This window comes from Meriones unguiculatus, chromosome 21, assembly GCF_030254825.1.
Source record: "Meriones unguiculatus strain TT.TT164.6M chromosome 21, Bangor_MerUng_6.1, whole genome shotgun sequence".
Lineage (NCBI taxonomy): Eukaryota > Metazoa > Chordata > Mammalia > Rodentia > Muridae > Meriones > Meriones unguiculatus.
The window spans coordinates 19,080,912-19,107,226 of record NC_083368.1 but is presented as its reverse complement, the minus strand read 5'-3'; the positions used below and the strand labels follow the sequence as shown (position 1 = coordinate 19,107,226).

At 43.2% G+C, this 26,315-nt stretch overlaps 1 protein-coding gene across 5 annotated transcripts in view; it reads right to left on the bottom strand.

Annotated features, from left to right (window-relative positions):
• Nucleotides 1-1,067: 1,067 nt before the first annotated feature.
• Reln (reelin) overlaps nt 1,068-26,315 on the bottom strand; it is a 439,480-nt gene continuing 414,232 nt past the window's right edge. For 2 of the 5 annotated variants that reach the window (XM_060373778.1, XM_060373779.1), the window contains exons 54-66: nt 25,976-26,151; nt 25,724-25,830; nt 23,866-24,108; nt 23,197-23,372; nt 19,444-19,517; nt 17,609-17,770; nt 16,371-16,528; nt 13,355-13,574; nt 11,040-11,237; nt 10,332-10,430; nt 9,635-9,718; nt 6,344-6,479; nt 2,067-2,203 (exon numbers count right to left, since the gene is read on the bottom strand). In XM_060373778.1, the coding sequence (XP_060229761.1) occupies nt 6,350-6,479; nt 9,635-9,718; nt 10,332-10,430; nt 11,040-11,237; nt 13,355-13,574; nt 16,371-16,528; nt 17,609-17,770; nt 19,444-19,517; nt 23,197-23,372; nt 23,866-24,108; nt 25,724-25,830; nt 25,976-26,151 (1,827 nt within the window). In that variant the 3' untranslated portion in view covers nt 2,067-2,203; nt 6,344-6,349. Of the gene's footprint in view, nt 2,204-6,343; nt 6,480-8,182; nt 9,719-10,331; nt 10,431-11,039; nt 11,238-13,354; nt 13,575-16,370; nt 16,529-17,608; nt 17,771-19,443; nt 19,518-23,196; nt 23,373-23,865; nt 24,109-25,723; nt 25,831-25,975; nt 26,152-26,315 lie in introns of those variants that run through there. The other 3 variants (XM_060373780.1, XM_060373781.1, XM_060373782.1) reach the window with 2 other exon arrangements.

The following is a 26,315-nucleotide window of genomic DNA, read 5'->3' as shown; positions in this document are numbered from 1 at the left end:
CTTTATTTTACTTATATTAGCAATGCTTTTGCTGGGCATGGTGGCACATGCCTGTAATTCCAGCACTTGGGGAGGTAGGAGTTAGATCTCTGTGAATTTGAGGCCAACCTGGTCTACAGAGTGAGTTCAGGACAGCCAAGGCTACACAAAAGAACCCTATCTAAAACAAAACAATCCCCAAACCAATGCTTTAAAAAGCCAAAAAGTGTAATTTTGATAACATTTTTATTTATCCTTTTATACAACAAATTTGGTGTATTTTTGGTATCCTTGCTAAGACATCACTGACCAACTCAGAATCTTCCTGCTTTGCTTTTTTTCTAGACATTTTACAGCTTCAGGTTTTAAATTTAGGGTGTGATTCACTTGAAGTTTTCTCTATTGAATATGGCATGTTACTGATAGGATTTCATGTTCCTCCTGGCTATCCAGTTATGCCAATCCCATTAGTTGGAACTGTCATTCAATTGCCTTTGTATTTCTGAGTACGCGCGCGCACACACACACACACACACACACACACACACACACCTTGTGTGTGTGTATGCCCCTCTAGGTCTTCATCTGCCTGGAATCTCCACTAGCCTGTGTGTTGCATGTGAATGCCAGAGCAGGGGGTGGAACAAAAAAACTCATAGGGATATCTGCTATCTTACCCAAGTGTGATTTGGCTCACAATTTCTAAGTAAAAATTAATGAGAAACAAATGAAGGGCTATGGTAAGGGCTCTGCGGATTAAGAGCTGGCTGTGCAAGCTTGAGAACCCGCGTTTGGATCCTGAGCACCCACATAAAACTCAGCTGAGCTGTCAGGGACCTGTGATCCCCGTGAATCTATGGTAGAGTGAAAGGTGGAGACGGGAATCCCTGGAAGATCACAGCCAACTAGACCGGCCTGTGTAGCCTTGAGCAACAAGATAGGCTGTCTCAAATAATGAAGAAGCCAAGGTGTTCCCTGATGCCCACCCCACAATTCTCTCTCTCTCTCTCTCTCTCTCTCTCTCTCTGTCTCTCTCTCACACACACACACACACAATGAAAACAGAATGGATACAAACGAGCTGCAAATGGATTTTGGACATAATTTTTATTTAAGCATGGGCTTTTAGCATGGTTCCCCCTGGAGTGCAGCCTTCTGTTTCACCAATCGGAGGACACAGAACCAGTATACTTTGCTGGTATTGGCTCAACTTCATCAGAAGGTATGAATATGACCCACAGGGAAAACAACCATGAGAAGAACACAATGGAAAACAACAACAACAACAACAAAAAAAACAACACCCACCATTTTACAAATCACTTTGTTACCACAGACACAAAATGGCAGTTACTGTTAATAAATCAGCCATGGAGTATTTAAAAAAAAAATCATTTTAGACAAGGTAATGGGAACTTCATTGTGGGAAGGAGATAGGGTGCTCATCCACAATTTTTAAGTAGAAAATATTTGAAGTTCAAACATTTTTTTCCTATCCACAAAATGATGCTAAATCAACATACATGTTAAAAGCATATTAAAGGAGATAACAGTATCTTTACAGCTATCATCTTGAATAGGTATTTGAATTAACTTTCTGCATAATACAAGTAGAACAGAGTCCAGCAGCAAAATATTGTGACATAGCGAGTCGATACAGTTTCAATGTGTTATACTGTAGAGGAGAATACATAAAGACAGACAACGATAACTTACTCATATAAAACAAGATACAAAGCTGAAATACAGTCTACTTAAATAGCTCGGTGACCAAGAATGTTAAATACGGTGCGAAGATGCCATTTTAAACATAAAATCTTCAGAATGTTGTGCTTGAACTTTTTTTTTTTCTCCTGTTAAACTATTCCTTATTCTCAATACTGCCACAGTAACTGATATTACGACAGATCACGATTTCCACGGACGCACTGACATAAAGACATTTCCTTGTACGCAGAGAAGCCACTCGGGGTTAGTTCACAGTGTGGGGAAGTGGCGTGCACTCGGCCTTGAAGGGCTGTCTGTTAGTCCTTCAGGTATGTCTCCTGGTACTGGGTGCGGGGAGAGGTGTTTCGACAACTGGGGAGCAGCACGTCGTGTGCCGGGAGGGGAACACACGTGGATTCTTCACGGGTGTCGCCGCAGCGACCTTCGTCTTCTGCTGTAGAAGTGCCTGAGCCCATGTTGCCGTGAAAAATTCATCATGTAATTTTGTTTGCGAGTGCTGTTTAAAACAAAACAAAACAAAACAAAACAAAACAAAAAAACAAACCACAAAAAGGGTACAGGTGGGGAGGGACAGGAGAAAGAGCATGTAAGTCCCGTCATTGAACGTGCGGTCTGTTCTAAGGTCCTACTATTTATTTGGCCCGCTATTTATTTGAACATTTTGAGAGATCAGAAGTCATGCTGACTTCACCACCTGAGGGACAGAATAGTTCAAGCCTGGCGTCTGCGTCCCTACCTTCGGCCCTGAAATCCCTGTCTTCTCAGAACCTGAAACCCGTTACCTTATTTACACACGTCTTTAGCAAGTAGCGAAAGAGATTTGGTTACTTTAGTGAACATTTTCATTTCAAGCTTAAAGGGCTAAGGTAGAAACAAAAGATTTGTTAGCAGGATGAGCTGGACTTTCCTAGTTCGTTCTCTCTCAGGGCGCACAACGGAGAAGAGCTGTTGGGCTTATTGAGTGTTTCAATAAGCAACTGGGTTTGTATTTGATAATGTCTTGGTGAAAGGGATGCTATGCTAAGAAAGGAGTTCATGAAAACACCAAGATAAGTGTAACTGAACAGACAACCATATTTGTATCTGTATCTCTATGTTCTCCCCATACACACACACACACACACAGACACACACAGACACACACACAGACATACACAGTCATCCACATACTATGTACAGCTGATAAATATACTGAAAATGGATAGCAAGACTCTTAGGAAATTAAGCAATAGTTGCAGTCACAGCTACTAATGTTATGGCATGAAAATAGATTTTTTTTTTTTATTCAGACAGGGTTTTGATATGTTTTGCAGATTGGCCTCGGACTTATGATTCTCCTGCCTCAGTCTCCAGAGCCCTAACTCTCAGCTATTTTTTTTTTTTTTAAGTTTCATGATCTATAACACCACTGAGGTAAGAAATGTGCTTTCATACATTGACCTGAAGGGTCATATATTTATATGTGACATCAATACGTGGTTGGAGTATACATCTATCAATATCTTCAAATGTATTAAGCCTCTTGAATATGTGGTCTCAAATACATGGAGAGAGAGAGAGAAAGAAATGTGATTCTACTATCAAGGGCAACACAAAAGGGACTTGAGTTAGGATAGAGGGAAAGACATACAAGGATGCTTTTTAAACAATATTGTCTAGACACTGCACTTAGGTAGAAAAAAATGTGGCAACCTTTACAGTGAGAGAATTTTACATAGTGAGTAAATAAGAATCTCAAGGAAAAACATAGACATAGCTCTAAAGCAGCAGCATCTATTCTGAGCCCTTGAGAAAAATGTTAGATTTTGATTTCCGGTACCCTCACACCCATTCTCTGCTTGCATGTGGTGGTGATATGTATCTTACTCTACACTGATCAGTTTTGATCCCACAGTGGAAGGATAAAGGAACTGCATTCCATATTTATTAGCCGCTCTGAGCAGTAACTCCTGCTGACATAAAGTCAAATCTTAAAAATGGACCGTGACCTAGTGCACTGAGCTAGCCAAGCATTGGAGAAACGATTGTTGCTATTTTTATTTGCTACATCTTGGGACTGTCCCTGGATTCCTGCTGGAATGTAAGGTCACCTGGAGTCCTCTGCACTATCCTAATGGTCCCTAAACCAACTCCCGCATCTCTGTTCTCCGCTGAAAAGGAACTGGGAAGTGCTATGACATGTGCAGTTTACACTGACGATGACTCTAAGATTGCATGCATGTGTACTAGGCCTCACACACATATACAATAGATTTACACACCCCTCTCAGGAAATTTCCCCTCAGAGGTTGGCTTGGTTTTTATCAGTGAACTATCCATAACGCTTACACCTCAGAACGACCTCTGAGCTGGTGACGCCACGCATTGCCTGTCCCCTTCCTGACGAACCCTGCCGTTTCCAGGTCCTTCCTCCTGCTCCACCCCTACGCAAAGCAGCCTCTAGTCTTTACCGGCCTCCCTGGCCATACTCTAGCAGCGCGTCCTGAGTTTCTACTTGTTATTCCAGTGTTATCTTTGCTTTTGTGCTTGCAGCACCCCCTCAACCCTGATTTCTTTCTTTTTCTTTTTCTCTCCACCCCCAGGCACAACAGTGCACCTCCTGCTTGACCTGTGGGTGGTCAAGGCATGCTTTGAACCTTTGTTGACTTACTGATTGGATTCCTGCTGTAAGTCATTACTCTTTAACTATAAGGAATAATTGCAGAGTTAAAGCAATGAAGTTATTCTGTCAAAACATGTTCAAAGACAAAGTACTCAAAGAACATTTAAGATGGTTACATATTTTACATAAAAAGCCCAAGCAAGCAGGATATCAGTTATCTCGTTGCGAATTTGAGTGATGTGACAGTGACCCTGTGTATGTGAGAACAGACGTCCTTAACTTTAACTGACGTTAGTAGTCTGATAGCAAATTCTATGTGAAGTTATTTCATTATGGCACTGCTTTAAAATTTCTGTCTTCATGTGAAAGAACATTAGCAGGTTGTGGATTTTTTTTTAAAGAGGCTTATAGCTAATTTAGGGGATGCTCTAATTCACTGGGCACAGGAGTCAGTTCGTGTCCTATATCTGTAAATCCCCACGAACCTTCATATGCACATAGAAGTACATCCATGTCAGATGTCCAGTGTTCATATAATTTTATTTAAGCGGCCACACTTTCAAAGCATGCTTGTAGCGAACTAGTAATTTGGTTATGAGTCATTTGCAGTGAAGTCTAATGAGGTGGATTTTTACAGTTCATAAGCCTGTTCAAGCAGCATGGGGAATGTAATAACAGAATCATGTCTGACTCTAGGCCTGTTTAATAACCCTGTGTGACTATTAAGCAGCTAATCTGTCTTCTAGACTGTGCAGCTTACAAGAGTCTGTAGTAGAGCAGTTTCAATCACAGGAGTTTTAAGGACATTTTAAAATCTTGGATTGGTCTATGTTGGGGGAATATAATCTTGCTTTCAATGCATACAGATCGTGCAACTGAGTTGTAGAGATTTACTTTTTCACTGCAACTACAGGGAGGGTTGATTTTTATTATAAGTTCAATATAAGCAGTGACGTTCACTCCAGGGCACATTCTAGCACTGGACATGGCAGTTGCTTCGGCTGTAGGTAGAACTAGGTCTGTTAAGTAATTCTTGAGGGCAATCCATTGAAAGAAGGGGGAGTGAGCAGCTGACTGAAATGCTGACTGAAATTCCCATGGATGCGTTAGAAAAATGCATCTGTGATTGTATATAGAAAATGGTGGTGGTTGTGAGATCTTTAAGGAATTTGTGATCCCATGTTCTTTTGAACTATTCCTGGGATCACAATATTAGCTCATTTATTATTACAAAAACAAATTTATTCCGATTTGAAAGGTGAATTCTAAAGGATATGGAAGGGATGAGGATTAGAAGAATTCGAGCTCATAGACATTTAGGCATCTTATTGATCAGTAATTCGTTATTTTTTAAATATATGAAACAACAAACAATAAGATTTCTCTTCTGGTAAGGGGAAATGAGGATGATGTTTGACCACACACCTCAGGAAACTGTCAGGATTAAATGAAAAACCTTAACCCCATCTGCACATGGTTTTAGTACTTAGAACCACTTTACTCTCAAGTCTTGAAGGTCATGCAGCAGAGGGCAACCAGAAAGGTGGTTGTCCGTCTTACCAACAGGCAGGATCCAGAACCCACAGTGTTAAGACTGAAGTTACGCCTCTCTTTCAATTATTAAATTAAAATTGGTGAGTGAAGGCAGCTTCTTGTATTTGCCCTGCCCAGCAAATCTCTTGGAAGGCACTCACTACAGTCTTGGGAACTTCTGCAAACATTTCTAATTCCACTTCCTCATAAGGAGTTTGTTAACTGTGAGTGCTTCAGGGGTGTCTACTACGGAAACAGGCACACTTGCCCAATGGGGGAATGCCAATTACCGCACCCCAGCCTTCCTTGCTGTACCCAATATCCCAGACCTCCCTTAATTTGCCTAACTTTACTGGATGTTGACCATCCCCTCAATGCATCCCGGTATCACTGATAACTGCTTTTCTAGAAAATTTCATTCGTGAAGGGTCCTCTGCAGACATTCTCAGCTAGTTTTGGTAAAACTCAAAAAAGTGAACAGATGTAGTGCGGACAACTTACCTTACTCTAGTAGAAAACCAATGACAGCAAATAATGAAATATAATACAAGTTAAAAAATGCCTCTCAACGCATGCAGCACTGTGATTAGTCATAAAAGTCTGATCAGGTTTAGGCGCACTATAGGATTTTTCATCTCTTTTGAAAATAAAAATTCAACATGTTATTTCTTATCCTTCTATACCCAATATAAAGATAACTTTTTAATGTAATGCAACATGCAATATTTGCTCATAACCGTATGTCAAGGTACACATAGCTATAACACTACATTTGGCATAAATGTTACATATAAAGTATAAATATTAATAATTTCATATCTACTGTAAATTTTATGTTTTTAATTATTTACATTTTAGGTACTTAGGAAATTAAGGAGTGGGCTTTAAAAATGGAGAAGTCTTCTACATCAGATAAAATAGTCAAATTTACTAAAGGAAAATATACTTTGTAACAAATGTAATATGCTCATCTCTATAAATCATTTGTGCCAAAAATGTGACAGTATCTTGATGATGAATAGCAAGAGGGGATGGTCACGATGGAACTTATATTAAAATCTGATAAATGTGTTTAAAGACAAAGTTAGCAACATACTAGTTTTCAATCTTCAATAAATCTGGCGATAATTTGCTTGTTATTAAATCAATTCACGAAGGCTAACTTTTTACTGAGTGATTTGCTTTCAAGGTACACATGCAAAAATCGGCCCAATTCGTTATACACATGACAGGCTGTGACTGAGACACGCACACAGGAAATGTGATGTGTGAATGGAATGCAGAGGAGTTGAGTGAGGGAGATTCTTAGGATAGAAGCACGAGTGCCCAACAAAAGGGTGGAGACGACAAACTCTCTTTTACCCTAAGAAGCCCCCTACCAGCATGGATCTTGTGAGGGATCTGCCCAAGTGTCTTCATAAACATTTACTGAAAAACAAATAGCCTATGCTAGCAAGTGAGTTCAGAGGAGTTAGGTTTCACCTGACTGGCAATGACTGTGGTATGCTATAGTATTTGGACTTTTGGGAATGAGGTCTTTTGGAAAACTAGTGAGGCTGGAAAAAAAACGACCTTCCAGTTCAATACAGACCTATTAGCAGGGGTACCCCACCGCAAAGGCTTCCATGTGCAAGTTTCACTGGGAAACGAGAGAGTGGGAGTATCTCATTCTCAAGCGAGCACAAGGACTCGCTTGTCACGTTGAAAGGGGGGTTCTGTCTTTATAGTTTGAGGCTGGTCATTCTTTATGTTTCTGATGCCCAAATCTTTCCACACACAGTCTTTTAAACTCAAGCCATTAAGAATATAATGTGTCATGTTCATTTAGGAAGTTCTCCTCCACCTTGAAACATTGTTCAAAGGTGTTGCTTTGTTCTCATGAAACTCATATGTCCTTGGTTAATATGGGCAGTGTGGACATTAATCAGTGTTAAGATACCATGCATAATCACAGCTTTTCTTTCTAGAGGTTTTTAGCATGTGTCCTTGGTACATATATATGAAAGTAAAACTATGACATTAAACCTAGGTTTTTAAACTATAGCAAAATTTGTAGTGTTTATGAAATAACATGAGCCCCGGCTAGAGTCTGTGTATCTTGCAGAGCTGAAGGACAATGGGGTTTATTTTTCTGAGTTACCTGGAACTATCTATCATATGTTCATGAAACAAATAAATTGTATTGCAAAGCTATCAAGCACATAGTAATGACTATCTTAAAAATTCTTACAAAAAGGAAATACTTTTAAATGTTTATAGTGGCAAAAAACATTATCTCTTAATAGCAGAGCAAAACGAGCAAATACATAGTTTTAAAACAGAATTCTTTAGGACCATATATATTAAAAATTCATTTATTAAATTGAGCTCTGTGAAGTATATAATTTTTTTTAAAACAAGGAAAGCAAACTATTTCTATAATTTTAGCAAACTCTGAGATACCACTAAAGAGATGGCATTTGTTTATGAAACGACGTGTACTTAAGATATACGCTGTAGGTGTAAAATTACAGTTTCTGAGTGGTTCACTGAATGATGTCCTGGAGTGCAACAAGCAATGTGATACCACACAGAGTGCTGGTGTGCTCCTGTGTAAAGAGCTTGGCGTCCTGAGGCTTTGAGGTGACAATGCAGGGTCAGAGTGGGAGGCGCCTGGCAAGTGACAAATTCTTTAAAGTCTTAAAACTCTGGGGACTGAATAAAAATGAAGTCTTATAAAACACATTATAGTTCCAGAATGTACTGAGTTTTGAGTCTTATGACAATATCATGATGCTGGTAGTTGCTTACAAAAATTAATACCAACACCAGGTATTCCAGAAGGTTCTCTCGGGGGCAGGCAGGAAGGCTTCCTGATGGAACTGAGTGCCTCCGAGGCAGCGGTTCCACAGGGAACGGAGTGTTGTTTCCCAGTTGTGAAGGGGTTATGTCATACTAATATAGGATATTCTAGATGACAGCAGCGGCCTGTCTGGGTGGGAGTGGAGAGTATCTATTCAAATGTATGATATGCTGAGAATTCTTGCACCCGCCAAGGACAGAAATAGCATTCTGCTTTCTGTGGAGAATGGGCGAGTTTTGAAGTTTCTGGAGGAGTTGGCAGTGTTGTGTTTGTGCGCGATGTCTGGAGGAAGGCTTGGGAGGAGATGCTGAGCTGCTCTTTAAAGTGGTGCTGGGTTCCCAGTGCAGACCAGGCAAACCCGCCCGAGGAAGGAGCTTTCCTGGGGATTCTGAGCCTCACTCAGGTGGGGTCTCTGCTCTAAGGGGCGAGGTCAGGGCCCATGGCAGCAGGATCGAATTCTGGCCTACCTGGACACGTGTCTATGTCCTCCCTATACACATACACGTATCCGTATGTTCACAGTCTTTAAGAGCCCACACTAGTCTACTCTGTAGTTGGAGGAGATCAACAGCTAAGTAAACATCAGCCTCAGGTTTAGAGTCACGGGTCTGACTGTTCCTTTAAACTTAGATTTTGTCTTACGGAGGCAGAGCCCAGCAAGTGGTCCAGAAGCAGCAGAGCGCACAGTGGGGGCTTGTGTGGGGGCCGGGTTGCTCTTGGAATTGGGATTGATATGGATGCCATGCAAGCAGGTGCCTGAGTGACAGCTAGGACAAGGGCTAGCTCAAGACTGCAGAATTCAGCTCATGGCCATGAAAGAAAGAAAACAAATCTGGTAGTTTTCCTACCAATTAATGACTGAAATTGGCTTTCAAAATGACTGAAATCAGCCACACGACTGATTTCATTTTGGATCTGGTAAACAAGAATGAACAGTTGAACCTATCTACCGAGAAGATTCGCCTCTCCTTGATAACCACTTGGAGCCACCAGTTCGAACCCGCCGAGACATAAGCATTCCAGTTTTACAGGAACTAGATTGTTAGAGAAAAAGCAAGTCATCTCTTTGCAAGGGAACAGTCAACTCAGCCAGAGGAGAGCGGTGACAGAGCTTTTATGTGGGAAGAATAAGGGGGAGGGCGTCCTTCACTTGGGGGATGGGATTAATCAGGAGCAGTGTGAAACCGTAGAGTTTCTGTTCTGGTTACAACCGAATCCTTACATGTAGAATGCCTCTGGGGCTGGAACAGGTCTTAACCACGGGCTCATCTACCACGAACAGCACAGATCATTCTTTTAGGACGTTGTTCTATTTTGTAAGGCAACCCAGATCAAGCATAAGACATCATTTCCCATCGACCCAGAGACTTCTGTTTTTTTGTTTTTTAAATTTGATCAGTCCTGCCAATCCTTAAATGGACATCTTACTTATCCGAGCTTTCTGGAGCCCACGAAACGACACTCAGGGCTTTGTTATACTTAACGGTTGAACTATAGCCTGCAGGTGCTGGGGGTGCTGGCCATGGTGGCCCTGGGGGGGACCTTCTCAGCAGGTCTACTTCTTGCTGATTTTAAGGAGCATGCCGGGTCAAAGGAACATCAAACCTTTCTGAAATGGACACAGGGAGCTCAGCAGCAGATACTCACAGGACGACCTCCACGTGGTCCAAAGCCCATTGATCATGACCTGTTCCGTTGTGGCGTGGTTGCCACCAGCGCAGTAAAACCCCTTTCATCCGTGCCTCCCTGCGTTCCAAACAGAAGGACACCAGAGGTTGAGTGTTGAGAAAAATAGACTTTTCTGCTGGCGGGTGATTTACGGAGCCTAACTCGAGTCAAGAACATGTCTCACAGAGAATCAGATTTGCTTAGCGCCTAGTGCTCTTTTAAGTGGTATAAAGCTGGAGACTTAACAGCTAGTAATAGTGATCTATCGTTCTTCCTTCCCTTTGTTCTAACAGTATCCAGAAAAGCAACACATATATCAACAAACATGAAATGCTTTCTGTGATAGGCCCTGTCCTAGGAGCTGGGTGAATAAGGCAAAGCAACGGCGATACGGTTCCAAATGATCTCTCTAAACAGAACCTCAAGGCTGCTGTGTTTCTGAAGTATTAGAAACACCATTTAAAGGGAGAGAAATATGCACAGTTCTTTGCATTTAGTTTTTCATTCATTCCCTCCTGCCCTTCTGTCTTGATTAGTCATCTCCCTCTGGACCCACTGGAAAACAGCAATACAATGTTTGTAATCAGGGATGTCTTGTCTCCGCCACTGCCTAGGTTCATGGCATTGGTCCAACAGCCCCCCACAGGAGTGGGCAGGGGAGCATGTGCTTCCCTTTAGGACACTCACAGCGGGACGTTGTAAGACACCCTCTGGGCTTGTGTGAAGTCCTTCGGCTGGTGCTGAGCGATGACGTGCCACGTGATGCCATTGTTGACGCTGTACTGCAGCAGCACTGCCTTGTCCACGGCGTGGGGGCCGCTGACGTCACTGTTGCAACTCTCTGTTTGGGATGTGCTCCCGATTTGCAAGACAAACATGATTTTGCTGGAAGAAAAAAAACAAAACAAAACAGGGAAATCAACTTTAGATGAAAGTTGGGAAACATTAAAGGAGGAGGAAGTTCTCACTTTGTTTTCCCTAAAGCCCACAATTCCTGAGTTCATCCATCTACATAGCTTATACATGGTGCTGGACACTGTAAATCATGTAGAGATGATCTAAATCACAGGAGCATTAGCGCAGGCTGAGTGCAAGTACTGCAGCAGAGAGAGACTTGAGCATCCATGGGTACCCTGGAACCAGTCCCCCTTGTTTACTAAGGGCTGACTGTATGATGAGAACAGGTATGAATGAACAGTTCCGGCTTTCATGATGCTGGAAATCTGTTTAGAATCTTTCCCCACAAATACCTTTTGTTCTCTAAACAGTAACTGAGGCCAAGCAACTGAGGAGATGGAATGCAATCACAGGATGCACACTGTATACTTTTTACAGAGCTCCAAGCTGAATGGCATGTGGACGAGGATAAACCATCATGTATATTTTAGGAGAGGTTCTCTGGTAAGATCAGATGAGGGAAAGCCAGATGAGAGCATGCAGGCTCGGGCTCACATCTGTTCTTCTGTTAGATGCCTTTTCACATTCACAGACATCCTTATCCTTGAAAGACACAGCTCCATGTGTGTGCATGTTTCTCTCTGCCTGTGGGGTGTGTGTGTGTGTGTGTGTGTGTGTGTGTATGTACCTGTATGGAGATATGTACCTGTATGTGCATGTATGTGTGTGGAGGCCAGAGGAAAATGCCAGCTGTCTTCAAGAGCTTTTCCACCATTTTGTCTTGAGGTCTCTCACTGAACCTGGGACTTGGTGTGCAGCTATCCACTGATTAGCTGCATCTGTACATGGGGTCAAGGAACCAACCTGTTGCTAGATTAATTCTATCTTTTCAATAGGAAGGATGAGAATGGGATGGGCACGATTTTAGTTTTTGCATGGCTCCCATACAGGGATGGCTTTTTATTGTATTTTTACTGTTTATCATTCTGAGATCCATAAAAGTCTGCTTTTCTGCCTTGGAAAACACTAATATTTTCCAAAGAAAACGCTTCCGGCTAGCCATCGCATTCTGTTACTATGCCTCTAGGCCTGAGATACCCACGTGCTTCCTGAATGCTTGCCAGCCTGCAGCAGGTACTCTAGTCCACTGCTTTGTGCCCCTATAAACCTTGGAGTCTTTAGGCCCGTGGTGGCTATAGCAGAGTGGCTGAGGAGGGAACATGAGGAAGAAAAGCAATCTGCTAGGGTCTTCCCCCTCCTCACCTTTACAATATACACAATATATTATACAGTTTCTGCTCACTCTAGTCTGCTGTGCCCAGCTCCTATACACGTGATTAGTTAAAGATCTCATCCCTTCTTTATTTCTATTTACTGAACTTACAGATGCTGAGCATAGGCATACATTTTGCATTTATACAAATTTTCACATTACGTTTACATAGTTTGCTGTGGCTGATATTAAGTTATCGATGTAGCTAGTATGAGTGGGAAGAAATAACAAAGACATCCTACGATAAATTTACACAATGATAGTCCCGAGTTGTTAAAACACCACAATGGTTTGTAATGGAAGTTTTGGTTTCTTTGTAAACTCAGTTAGATAAATATGGTTTTGTTTTAATGCCAAGTGCAGGATTTTAGCTGGGCTATAGTTTGTTCACACCTGTTAATTGTCTTGTGTAGGCGTGGCTTCTGCCAGCTGGCAATGGCCTTCCACATACGGCGTGCAGAGAGGGGGTAGTTTAGGACTCTGCGGATATATAAATTGAGAGCCCAGAAAGAGAAGGGGTGGAATGTGGAGGCTTGAAGAAGAGGGCTGGCTGCGTCTGCTGTTGATGGAGACTGGTAGAGAGCTCTAAAAGCACCCACTGACCCTAAACAGCCAAGAGCAGTAAAGGGAACCTTCTCTCTCCTATGTAGGCTTGGAAGGGAGGTTGAGGCTTAAACACCCCAAATATAGCAGAGTGTTAAAAACAAGCGCTACAACGGTTTTTCGATATCCAGGCTCCCTTGCTTAGTGGACATTGTTGCACGAAGTCCATGATCAGATCTGGGCTTGTGACCGATCCTGTGCCTTGAATACAGCGCAAGGGTTTGCTCACCTTGCTCGGGTGAGATCCAGTGGCTTGGTGGCAGCTTGCCTTATCTGACAGCCATTAAAGTAGAGTGAGTCTCCGTGGGCGTAGGGTGCCAGCTGCCCACAGCCACTTCCGATGACGCCACCCTGAATTGTTTCCCAGTTGGCTTCAGTGACTCTTGCCGATTCAAAATTATCTTTAATGTAACTGGGGAGATCGTGAGTGAAGACAGAGCAGTCATCGCCTGGGGGAAAAGAAACAGTCACAGGGATCAGAGTCCGCTGAAATAAATGCAATCGTCCAGGAGTAAGAACGACATTCAATTTCAGGCTTGAGCCACGCTTATGCAAGTGGAGTATCAGGCAGACTCACTCACAGAGGCAGCCGTTTCTCTTGTAGTGGGGTAATTATGGGCTTATGTTGAGAAAAATCCCATTACTTTTGAATCAGTGCTTAAATACGTACATATGAATGTACTTGCTGCTTGTGCCAATCTATTGTTTAAACACTACAGCATTTGGCCAGGCCTGTGTGTTTGCCAGGGATGGGGCTTGGCAGGGAGCTTTCTCCCTGGCATAGGAGGCCACTCTAATTTCTTGCCCCCCACCCCGACATGATTTTGCAGAAACTAGATATGCCCTGTTCTTGTTCTCCACACAGCTCTCTTTCTGAGGAGTCCTGAGAACAGAGTCTACATCTTAACTCCTTGTTGGATTTTGGCACCTAGTATGATAACTGGTACCTTTTCAATATTCAGCAATGATGCTAGGATAAATAAAGGAACGATATGTAAACTGGAAATGTCTTCCATGAGCCACTAAGGTGAGTCTGGTGTATAAGACATAAAACTAGTGAATGTGTGCATTTCTCCTGGGTTTGAACTGTACATGCTAGTTCAAAATCAAAAAGCCCTGCTGCTGTTGGGTCAGGGAAGAGGGAAAATTCCAGAGAGTGAGGCCTTCTCATCAGACATCCGAGTCATTAATTTGCCCACAGTTAAAATTCTTTGGCTAATACCCAGGCAGACTCAGCTGGTCTCAGCAGCAGTGAGAACAGCGAAGGAAGGAGGTGGGTAAGTAATTTTCAACATCAGAGATACGCAGGCACCGACATTAATCATATCCATTTCATCTGGAGGCAAAGAAGCAGCATCAAACAAGGAATCTAAATGGATCTCACTATAGAATTCAAATATATATGTTCTATCGCTGTATTCTCTGGGGGAAGTTGTATAGTTCTGATCTTCTTTAGATAAATCTCTCTGCTATGAGACTGGTGAAGTGGATTGAGAAGATAATGACCTGGTCATCTTTGCCAGCTCTGTGACTTACGATAAATCACTTCCCTTATTTATCAAGCGGGAATGGTCACCTTAATCATAATTAACTTGCAGGACTAACTCTAAAGAATGCGTATAGTCTATGCAAACAGTGAAATCAAGGCAGTGTGAAGCTCAAAGATTTCTCAGCCTTGCTATATGGCTATTATTACACTCTGAGGATATAATGGTTAAGTGTGCAATGGCAGAAGCTTGAGCCTGTCGAAATGTTTAGATGGAAGGAAAAGCAGGGTTGGCAGGCATTTTCTGACCATGTGAGAGGCTGACTCGACACTCTGCCCCAAACATTAAGCCTCTAGAATCCCAAGCAGTGGAAACTAATTTGGTTGTGTGATGGAGTTTGCTCTTTTTTCCCCCTGAGTGACAGTGACCTGAGGAGTGAAACAGTCAGGTCACCAGCTACATCCGTGGGAGGATGTAGCTAATGTGGGCGACAGGGGACACAGGCACCCCAGGCTATTCTGAGTGGATTTATCCAGACCCCTCTACTTGCAAATGTAAATCATCACACACAGAATTGTCAAGTTGAATTTGTCTTTTTTTTTCATGCATGTATGGGAGGTGTTTTTGAGTGTTTGTGTACATGCAGGCACACGTATGTGTGTATGTAGTGGCCAGGGGACAGCCTCAGATGCTATTGTCAGAAATGTCATCCACCTCCTTTGAGTCAGTTTCTAACTGACTGGGGCTCATCAATTCATTTAGACTAGGGGCCGAGTCAGCCCCGAGGAACCTTCTGTCTGTCTCTCCAGTGCTAACATTCTAAGATTGTAACACCATGCCCAGCGTTTTTTTGTATGCCTTCTGGCGACTGAACGCAGGTCCTTGAGCTTGCAAACCAAGTACTTTATTGCCTGAGCCACCCTTGCAACTCCTCAGTCCTGTTTTAAAAATGAGTTTCAGGAAGCAGAAGAAGGGCTATTTGGGGGGAGAAAGGAGACATACATGTAAATAGGAGCCAGTGTTTCATAGGACAACTAAAAAAAAAAAATAATTTAAAGATGCTTTCAGGAACAGTCCTGAGATGGCTTAATTGTGTTTGAGAATTACTTCCAACTGTTGGGCAAAGTGCAGGGAACCTTATGAAAGAAGTGGGAAATAGTAAGATCTGGAGAGGACAGGAATCCCACAAGGAGAGCAACAGAACCAGAAAATTTGAACACAGGGGTCTTCCCAGAGACTCATACTCCAACCAAGTACCATGCATGGAGATAACCTAGAACCCCTGCACAGATGTAGCCCATGGCAGCTTTAGTGTCCAGCTTTAGTAAAGGAAAGAGGGACTGCCTCTGACATAATCTGATTGGCCTGCTCTTTGATCACCTCCCCCTGAGGGGAGAGCAACCTTACCAGGCCACAGAAGATGACAATGCAGCCATTCCTGATGTGATCTGATAGACTAAGATCAGAAGGAAGGAGAGGAGGACCTCCCCTATCAGTGGACTTGAGGAGGGGCATGCACGAAGAAGGGAGAGGAAAGGTGGGAATGGGAGGGGAGGAGGGAGGGGTTTATGGGGGGATACAAAGTGAATAAATTGTAATTAATAAAAAATAAAAAAAATAATAAGAATGAAGCGGTCAAGGACTGTGTTATCTGCCGTCCTCTCAGCCTGGCCTTTCCATCCATCTCCTAATTTACTGTCCGGTATGTAAGACCAGGAGCCTGCAGTGCCCCGCCTCAGGGGCAGCCTGGGTTCGGACCTTGGAAGCTTTCGTCACAGATGCACACGGCCCCCGTGGTGCAGTAGCCGTGTCCGCTGCAGAGCTTGGGACAGGCCTCTCCAATGTACACGTGGTCGATGGCCCAGCTTTGCTTCTCCGTCTCTTCTCCTTTCTGGATCCAGCGGAACTGTGTGGCACTGAGCCAAGGATAGAGAAAGGGAGTCAACAGGATCTTTCTTCCCCTGTCTAGCCTCTGCCTGTGGGAATGGGGATCTCAGGAAAGACCTCAAATTTCTACCCAAAGTACTCTAAACGTAGACCATTGACTCATCTTCCAGAATTGGGGTGTCCCCACATGCCTTTCTGAGAGCTGTATCTTCTCTAAGGTTTTACCTTCTTTTGCCTACGTGTGTGCATGTGCACATGTATGCTGGTGCACATACGTGTGTGTGTGTGTGTGTGTGTGTGTGTGTACAATGTAGGTAGAAGGCAGAAGCTGATCTTGAGTGTTTGTCCTATTCAAATTCTATTCTGTGTATGAGAATTTCCTGTTCTCACATTCTACAGCAATTCTATGTCCCTATGTATGTACATACACATATGTAAAATTAAGGAAGCGTATAATTTTTAAAAATCCTTCAGTGAAATGAATGCTGCTCTGGGGAAAACCACACACTACCCTATTTATCCTCAGCTTTCTGTAACCTGGCAACCCAGGAGGTTTGCATCTCTGCGTGAGCAACACAGCCTTCGGTAGGGCGGCATGCTAGGGCAGGGCTGGCTCCAACTTTAGTCTCTGCGTAGGATCTAACATTCAGGATGAGTATATGTTGCAAGTGCATGTTCTGTAGTTTAAAAAAAAATCTGAGCTCTATGAGAAATTTCTAAATAGGCTCCTGTCCCCCCCAACCCCCCTTGGGACATGAGATGGCAAGAAGGGGAAAGAGTCCTTAGGCTGCAGCTAAAACTCTGTTCCTATCTTTCTGCATGACTGCACACAAGTGGTTCTCAACCTGTGGGTCATGACCCCTTTGGGATGGAAGGACATTTCACAGAGGTCACCTAAGACCACTGGAAAACAACCATCTTGTCTACGTTACAATTTGTAACAGCAGCAAGATGACATTTATGAAGTAGCAGCAAAAATGATCTCACGGTTGGGGTCGCCAGGTCACGAGGAACTGCACTACAGGGTCACAGCATTAGGAAGGCGAGAACCATGGCTGCAGATGCTGTCTGACGGGTCCCCCCCAGGCTTGCCTTTGCAGACAACCCACCTTGAGGAGACGTGGTCCGGCAGCTGGATGGTGATCCTCTTCCAGCTTGAGCTGTTGACGGCATTGTAAATGGTGGCTTCGTGGAACTGGAAGGGGGAGCAGCCGATGCTGTTGGACGAGGAAGGCAGGCACTGGGTCTGCACGAGCTGCCAGGAGTCAGACCTGTGGAGACCAAAGGGTTGCATCAGGCCAGCCAGGGAGAATGAGTGAGGAGGATGTCAGGCAATGCTTTGGGATAGGAGCAAGTCATTTTTACGTGAATTTCCTCTTTTAAAAAGAGCCGTTTCTCTTTTGTGTGTATGAATGTTTGCCTGCCCATATGTATGTGCACCACATGTGTGCAGGGCCTGAAGAGGCCAGAAGAGGCCAGAAGAGGCAATCAGACTGAGACTGGAATTATGGACAGTTGTGAGCCACTGAGTTCTGGAAACTGAACCTGGTTCCATTGGAAATGCAGCCAGTACTCTTAATCACTGAGCCATCCCTCTGGTCACCCTTTTTAAAAAATTTACTTATTTAGAATCTCCTCTTTTAAAAATTACATATAGTTATAGACCAGTGAAATCACTGAAATAATCTGAAATATAACCCTGAAGTTTTATATATACAATGACATTTAAGGAACTCGGCATATTTATATGTCTACTAATTTATACATGGGTGTAATAATAACTATTAAAGAAAAAGAGGCCATGGCTTTGAGGGGGAGTGAGGAACAGAAAAGAAGAAATGGAAGGGGAGAAGTGATAGAATTATATTTTAATTAAAGATAGATATTCTGTCAAAAAAATAAAAAGCTATCCCCCACAAAATATCACATTGGAGGGATCTGAAGGAGAGTAATGTGGGGGTTCCTGGAGAGATAAAAGGGATTGGGGAAGTGAAATAATTCTATTTCAATTAAAAACATTTAAAAAAATGAAGAAAAGATCCTATCCAAGCAAAATCCAAAGCCTCTTCTAGGTTAACCATGGTCTAGTGGTCGGCCCTGTACTCATGCACATCTGAACAGCTCTTACGGGAGTGAATGGGTTAAAAAAAAGAGAGAGAAGAGAAAATGAGTTAGTAAAGGGCTGTAGGGAGTGTATCCTGGGAGAAGTTGCAAGGGGAGAGTGGGTGGACATGATAAAAATACCTTGTATATCTGTGTGAAACTCTCATAGCATGAATACATTAAAGCAAAAAGAACAGAAGAAAGCTTCTCATTAGATGTGTTAACTCTTGTTTAAAACTACATTAAACAACAGAATAAAATGATAGCGCACACGAGGATGAATGCAAGTAACTTCTCACTAGACACATACATGGAGCCAACTAACTTAACTAAGTTTTCCAAGTGATGGGGAGGAGACAGCGATCAACCAGGGAAAGCCCCCACACTGGGCTCCCTCCTCACTGCTAATGTGCTCTAGGAGTCAGGACTCCAGGCGGAACATATTCAGATCACCTGCCTATTAAAAGTTTCCTGAGCAACAGGAACAAAACAGTGATCTGAGAACAAACTTAATATATTATTTTAAAATGCAATATTTCTTAGCAGCTGCCCAGTATGAAAACTGATTTTGTTCCCCTTTGGTTTGAAAGATAAACTTGAAGAGATGTGGGTAAATTTTATGGTAATTAAATTTATGTGAACATACACACGAGCCAGCAGGGCCTCCCTAGGTATTCTGGGCTGCCTCAATGTCCGAAGTCTGGAGGTTACGGGCATGCTGTCTCTGTACCACAATATCCTGAAAGCTTCCTCTTTCCGTACACAAAATTGCTTCTTAAAGCTAGACACACGTCTGAATTATGTTTTCAAGTTAGGATGGTTGTAAAACAGTTTCACTAACCTTGCATCCTTAGTGTATTCCAGCATTACAGAGTGAAGGTCACCGCAAGAAGTGGCTTCACAACCCACCACAATCTAAAACCAACAAAAGCAATCAATAGACAAGCCAGACTAAGTGATTTCCAATGTAACTAATCAGAAATCCGATTTCCCCACATCAAGACTCTAATAGGCAATCAAATATTCAGGGGAGGTTTGACAAGCGGCCTGACCATGCACGGAGAGTTCATTCTTGAGAGTTATCAAGATGTGCAATTTTCAAAAAAGCTGAGAATTAAGGATTTTAAGGCATTATCTCTACTAATTTACCTAATTCTATCATATTACATAAATTTGGATAAGGGAAATTGGCTAAAATATTATGAGGAGATTTATGAGGAGAAATTGAAAGTATCCAATGCAAAACACGTTCATGGTTTTAGCATAGCACTTAGATGCTACTATGAAGTTTTCATTTGGAAGTGAAAAATAACAAGATTTAATTGCTTTGTCATTCCTATGGCTGTTTCTCTATTTCAGTATTATCGGCGACCAAATGTCTGAACCATTAATAATGCATGAATGCTATGAAATTTGGTGACTCAAATATAAGTTCTAATTGTTGATTTAAGCAACAGGTCCTATTTCACTGCTGGTATTAGGGGACATTAGTCCTAAAAATTTAGGGCATAATACTCATAGACGAGACAATTATAACCTAAGGTTAGAATAAGAATGGTCAAGAACAGGAGTAGGAATCTAAGAGACACACAATAAATAACACAGGAATGGTAGATTGCAGCTGATTGCGTGGACTGGAAAATGATTCATCCATTAGGTGCATGGGAGCTGACCCTGAAGGAAGGGGAGCACTGGGGAGGTAGCAGCAGCAGAGAGCTGTCTAGGAGGGGCAAGAGTGGGTGGACACAGGGACGCAGAGCCCAGTGTACACTGAGATTGGATGTAGGTGGAGAGGAAATAGAATCCCGGGAGATGAAGGCAGAGCGCTGGGCTGAGTTTCATGGGTTCTGAGGGAGCTAGACACGTGTTTGGTCTTGCTAAGAACCACTGAAGTTTCCAGGAGTGGAATGACAGACTAAGAGCTATGCTACATAAAGCTAACATGACATCAGGGTTAGGCAGGAATGAAGAGAGACTGGGGGGGTCAAAAGGGAACCTGTTGATGTAAATAGGGAGCAAATGGACATAACAGTGCAGAGGAGATCTGATGAGGGCAAAGACCACGCGTAAGTAGAATTAAGAGGGCACAGGAACCTGAAAGGGTTAGACTAACTTTGTAACCTATATGTCTTCTAAAGCCTATAGTTTTGAGTTTTAGGTCCAGGTTAAGCTAAAGCCTCTTAGTACCTTTCCAGAGAGTGAAGGAATGTGACCCTATCTGTGAGGACAGATATAAAAAAAGGGCAAGCAAGCAATGACCTTCACTCAGCAAAAGAAGGACCAGACCCTTGTCCTTGAGATAGCGTTTCTTAGCAACAAACCTAGACTTCTTCTGAGTAGCTTTTGACCTCTAGCCAAAAGTCTGTAGCCCCTAATCTTCAAGGATGAGCTAACCACCCCCACCTTAAATTGCAGCTGCATCCACACTTGGCAGGACTGGCCAAGCTTGAACACCTACCACTAACCAATTATTTTACTTTATAACTTCCTCATCCAATCCTAAATTGCCAAAACTGCAACTTCAAATTTCCCGCAATTTTAAAAACCTAAAGGCCTTTGTCTCCCAGTGCCACTCTTTGCTGACCAGCAGGGGTGACCCCATTGTACAATGGTTAATAAACCTCTTGCTTTTGCAACAAGTCTTGGTCTGGGGGAGTTCCTGGGAAGGGCGCGATTGAACTCCTGAGCTGTGAGACCCCAGGTCTTACAAACAGATTTCACATGTAAAGTGAAAAAGTCAAGACATTTAAAGCTGTGCAGAGGTGAAGGGTGGTTCGATCAACAGAAATGGCTTAGTTATAGGAGGAGCTGCTATGAGGGGGAAGACGTTGAATTTACCCAGAGACATACTGGGCTGAAGTGCTCGTGTGCGAGTCAGAAATCTGTAGAAGCTGCTGCAGATGGAGTGAGTGGATGGGTGGGTGGCTCAGGAGGCAAAGCGAGCTACTGTCAAGCCTGATGACCTGAGTTTTATGACCTGGCATCTACGTGGTGTAGGCAGAGAGCTGACCTCTGCATGGACGCCATGGCGTGCGCGTGCCCACACGGAGGCACGCGCACACAGCTCACAGAAGCAAAGGAAGAATGTAACTTAAAATGCTAATGTAAGATCGAGAATGTCAGTGAGCCGGTCAAGGTTACGGATCCAGATCTGGGACTTGCTTTTCAAGGTACGGCACAAGCTGGAAGATCGTGTGCAGCTCTGAGTCACCAAACACAGTGGAGGAGAAGAATGTGAGACTTGTGGACAAATGCTGATGTTTGGAGGTGGAGGGAAGAAAGTTACAAAAAGGAGACAGAGGTAGATATCAGGGAGATAAGAGAACCGCAACAAGGACAGATAATTCCCAGCTGCGGAGCATGAGGGCAGCGGTGTTGAGCAGTAAAGGGCACAGGACAGAGATGTGATGGGTGCTGACTTAGCTAGGGGAGAGTCTATGGTAACCTAAATTTCAGGGGACGAATTTACTCTCATTAAAAATTATTTTATTTCTATGTGTATGAATGGGAGGGGAAGTACATGCATTTCCGTGGAGGTCAGAGATATCAGCCCCTGGAGTTACAGGGGTTGTGAGCTGCCTGTGCTGGGAACTAAGTCTTCTAGAAGAGCAGCAGGCATGCTTAATGGCTGAACCACCTCTCCACCCCTTCCTTTTACTTTAAATAAATTGATTTGTTGGGAGAAAACAAATTCAGTTCTGAGTTCACAGAACAAACAAGGAGGAGACAAGCCCAGACTGTGGTGGCCCCGGGAGAGAAAATCTGACTCTCCAAGGACAAGGCTTGGAAGCTGGTGTGGAGTGACACTGGATATGACCATGAGGGGCTTTCATGTCACAGAAGCTGGACACTGTCTTAGGGAGTGAAGGCATCGGGAAAGCTGGTTCATCTCTGAAGCAGGTCTAACGCAGAGCCAAAGAGAAAAGCAGATACGCTTCAATTTCTTCTAGTAAAGCCTCGAGTCCATAGTCCGTTTTGTAAATAAGGGCATTAGAATAACTGTTTTTTTTTTTTTTAGAGATCTAATAATTAAATGCATTTGTGATTTGTGTAATGCCTTTAAAGGACAGCGGTTGCCATGGCTTTATCATTCTCAGTGAGTGTCTCTAAATGGCTTCTTTTCTAGCTTTCTAAGCACTATAAAAGATTTAAAAAACTCCAGTTGCTTGAGGCTTTGGGAGCTACAACTGGGCTAAGGTATACGTTTGTGAAGTTGGAGACAAGAGAACACTCTCAAACTGGAAAAGAACAGCTGAAGAAGTAAATGGTTTACTGAAGATGAGAGGCGTCGGGGAGGAGAGGAGTGTGTGGTCAGAGTTACAGAGGGTTCGAGGCGCTACTTCAGCCTTTCACTTCGGCAGATGAGTATGTATGAGCTGCAGCTCAGCTACATTTCTTGCCGTGTCTTGGCATCTCTACAGAGTTTATCTCTGCTCAGACAACCGCACGTGGAGAAAGGCCTTTGTAAAATGTTACGGCAAGTTAGAGTATCTTTTAACGGCTGCAATCCATCATCGGTCGGCCATTGTCAGAACAAACCCCTTCCCCCACAGCCCGCACAGACGTTGCCTCTTTCCGTGTCGCTGCCCCTTACTTTAAACTGCATCATGTATCCTGGCTGTATAATAAGCTCACGGGAGGAGAGAGCATTGTAGGTCTTGTCCTTCTTTTTGTTTGGCCAGTAGAGGTGGAAGGACGGATTGCCACAGAAGCCCGCTGTCCTGACTGCGTTAGGGTAAAAACTCCAGTTTTCTTCATGGGAAGATCCTTCTGTTAAACGAGCGGGAAAACATGCAGTACATTATTTTCTTCAACTAAGATGCTCAATGCTAAATCACTTTCGTGTTTACTGCTGAGGCTGGTTATTTATTTTATACACCTGTCTTAATAGATAAAGCCCACTTAGGGCAAAAGTACTGCTAGAGCGATCACTTTGCTATAAAAGGGTGCTTGCTTTTCTGGGTAGAAATTCTGATTTCTTCTGGGAATCTGCAGTATGTGTTCTGTGGTGCAGAAATTACTAAAAGGACTTAAAATGTTCACGGTTTTGCGATTCTAAATGATAATAAAACACTTTTTTATTTAGCAACGTTCTTTAAATTCTCAATCGACAGCTCAGCAAGAGACCAACTTTGCAGATTTGTAAGCTATAGGCGCCTGACAACAGCAAACACCGGTTGAGCAGGGCGCCCTGGACCCTGCAGGGTGCTCGCTATGGAACGTGGCTGAAGGAGAGAAAGCTCTTCGGAGCTTTCATTTTTACCGTCATCGAAAGTGTCCACCAGTTGGCTCGGATTGATTTCTGCTCCGCCGATCAGAATGTTGTCCAGCGCCCACTGCGCACGCTCCACCCCGGAAACCACAATCCCGTTGCTGATCACAAAAGGCTGCCACCAGCGAAGCCGAGTGGTATTGGTGAGGGCGTCCTCCGGGAGGAGGATGTAGTCGTGTCTCACAGAAATGTATTTCTGGAAATCCATCTCGTGGAGCAAAGTCCAAGTAATTCCTGTAAGAACAAACACACCGGCTCAGCGATGCCCGGGCAAACCGCCCACAGACCAGCAGCAATCCAAGCCCGGTGAGCCTCCTCAGGAAAGGGTTAGCCAGGCACGGCAAATGAATGTTTGAACGTCTAGCAACGTTTAAACGTCAACACTGGCAGACACAGCTGCAGCACAAGGCTGACCCAGCGTGAGGGTATTTAGATATATTGGTTAAAGTAAACATATGGAAGTAGAAATGATACACTTTAAAATTTTACTTAATTTAATCTTAATTCAGCTCTAGATTCTCAAGAGGCTTTATTTCTTAAAGGGAAGACATACTCATGTTTCTAGATAGTAGCTTCTAGATTTAATGGGGAAGCTATTATAATTCGATGAAGTTTACATTATTTGGAATGCTAAGAAGTTGGTCTTCCTGCTTGATAGGACCATGGGAAAATGGTTTACAACCCGTGACAAGGCTGAGACAGTTCTGGTTTATCTATTAGCTAGTTATTCAGAATACTCTGGATGCTGAAACATAGTTTGGGAAAAAAAACAAAAAAACTTTTCAACTGTTTTCAGTGGGAATTGTTTTTATATCAATGCTCTCATTAAGTTATTTTTGAAGACTTATTTTTGAGTGCATGAGTGTTTTGCTTGCATGTGTGTCTGAATGTGCACCGCTTGCATGCCCGGTGCCCACTGAGGCCAGAAGAGGCTGTTAGATACCCGGAACTGAAGCTACAGAAGACTGTGGGCTGTCGTGTGGCTGCTGAGAACCAAACCTTGGTCCTCTGGCAAGCGATCCTCCTAAGCACTGAGTCATCTCTCCAGCCCTTAAGGCAATTTCTCTGAATATCCTATGGTGCTAATGGATAGTTACTTCAAAATGATAAAACAGAATTTTATTAACATAGTTTCATGAATTCAGGATATTTTCTTTCAGATTCCTTATGGTATTTATGTTATTATTGACACAACAGTGTTTTAGATATTTTTTTTTTTTTTGAGACAGGGTCTCATTATGTACTTCTGGATGTTCTAGAACTTACTAGGCTGGCCTCAAACTCACAGACATCTACCTGCTTCTGCCTCCGAAGTGCTGGAATTAAAAGTGTATACCATGTTGCTGGGCCCAAGATTCTTCTGAAACCATATTTTACTCAGGAAATCATTCAAAACTCGTTTTTTTTTTAATTCTCTTAAAAAAATTCTATTTAAAAAGATGACATAAAGTTGGGAGAGAGATGTGTTAGAGAGAACCTGGGAGAGATAGAGGGGAAGAGAGTGGGTTGTGGGTATGATAAAGACACACTATATACATGCACATAAATAAATATATAAACAAAAATACAGGTTCTCTTAAAACCTTTTTCTTTTTAATGGGGTATCTCTCTCAATTCCTCTGTCTATGTTTGGGGTGTGTGTGTGTGGGGTGTGTGTGTGTAGATTTTGCCTAAAGGCAGTCCCATGACTAGGACATGTAACAAGTAAAATCTGCTGCTCCTTCTCGGAGGTCTTCATGATCATCACTGCCAGTAAAGGTTTGTTTCTGGGGGTGTTAGATGGGATGTGGGGACGTGCGCCTAGGCATGGCTGCCACCCGTGAAACATGCCGCCACCCATGAAACATGCCTCCATCCTTAGAGTAGTCCAGCAGTACGCCTTCCTTCCGGCAGATGGGCCGATGGCAAGACGTCATGTTGTTCTCGCTGCCGATGCGGCCCCAGTATTGCAGGAACCTAAATGCAAGCACACACCCTCTTATCAGAATGGTGGGCTAGAGCAAAGATGCCCCTCGGGTCCTCAACCACAGCTTCCACGTTTGTCTGTCACTCTGGTGTCCCCTTGTGAAGCTGTGGTAGAGGTGAGGAAAGCATGACTTACTTTGCACCCCTGAGATCCAAGTCTTGAGTAATAGCTTGTCTCACGGTGGAACCCCCAAAATAGAGCGCAGTGTTCTCGGCAAGAATCCCACACTCAGTACAGGTACTTCCACCTTCTAAGGACATCCACAAGTCAGGTTTGATCTCTTCGCTGTCAAAGCGCTCCTTCAGGAAGGTCTGGGGGGAGGGGAGGCCAGTGGAATGTGGTTAAAGAGAAGAATTTCAGGTAGAAAGGATGGCACGCTACCCAATAAAGTTGCTTGGGTATAAAAAAAGAATAGAACTGATCTCAGCATTTTTTTTTCAAAGATATGTTTGAAACCCAATAGGTTATGTTCATA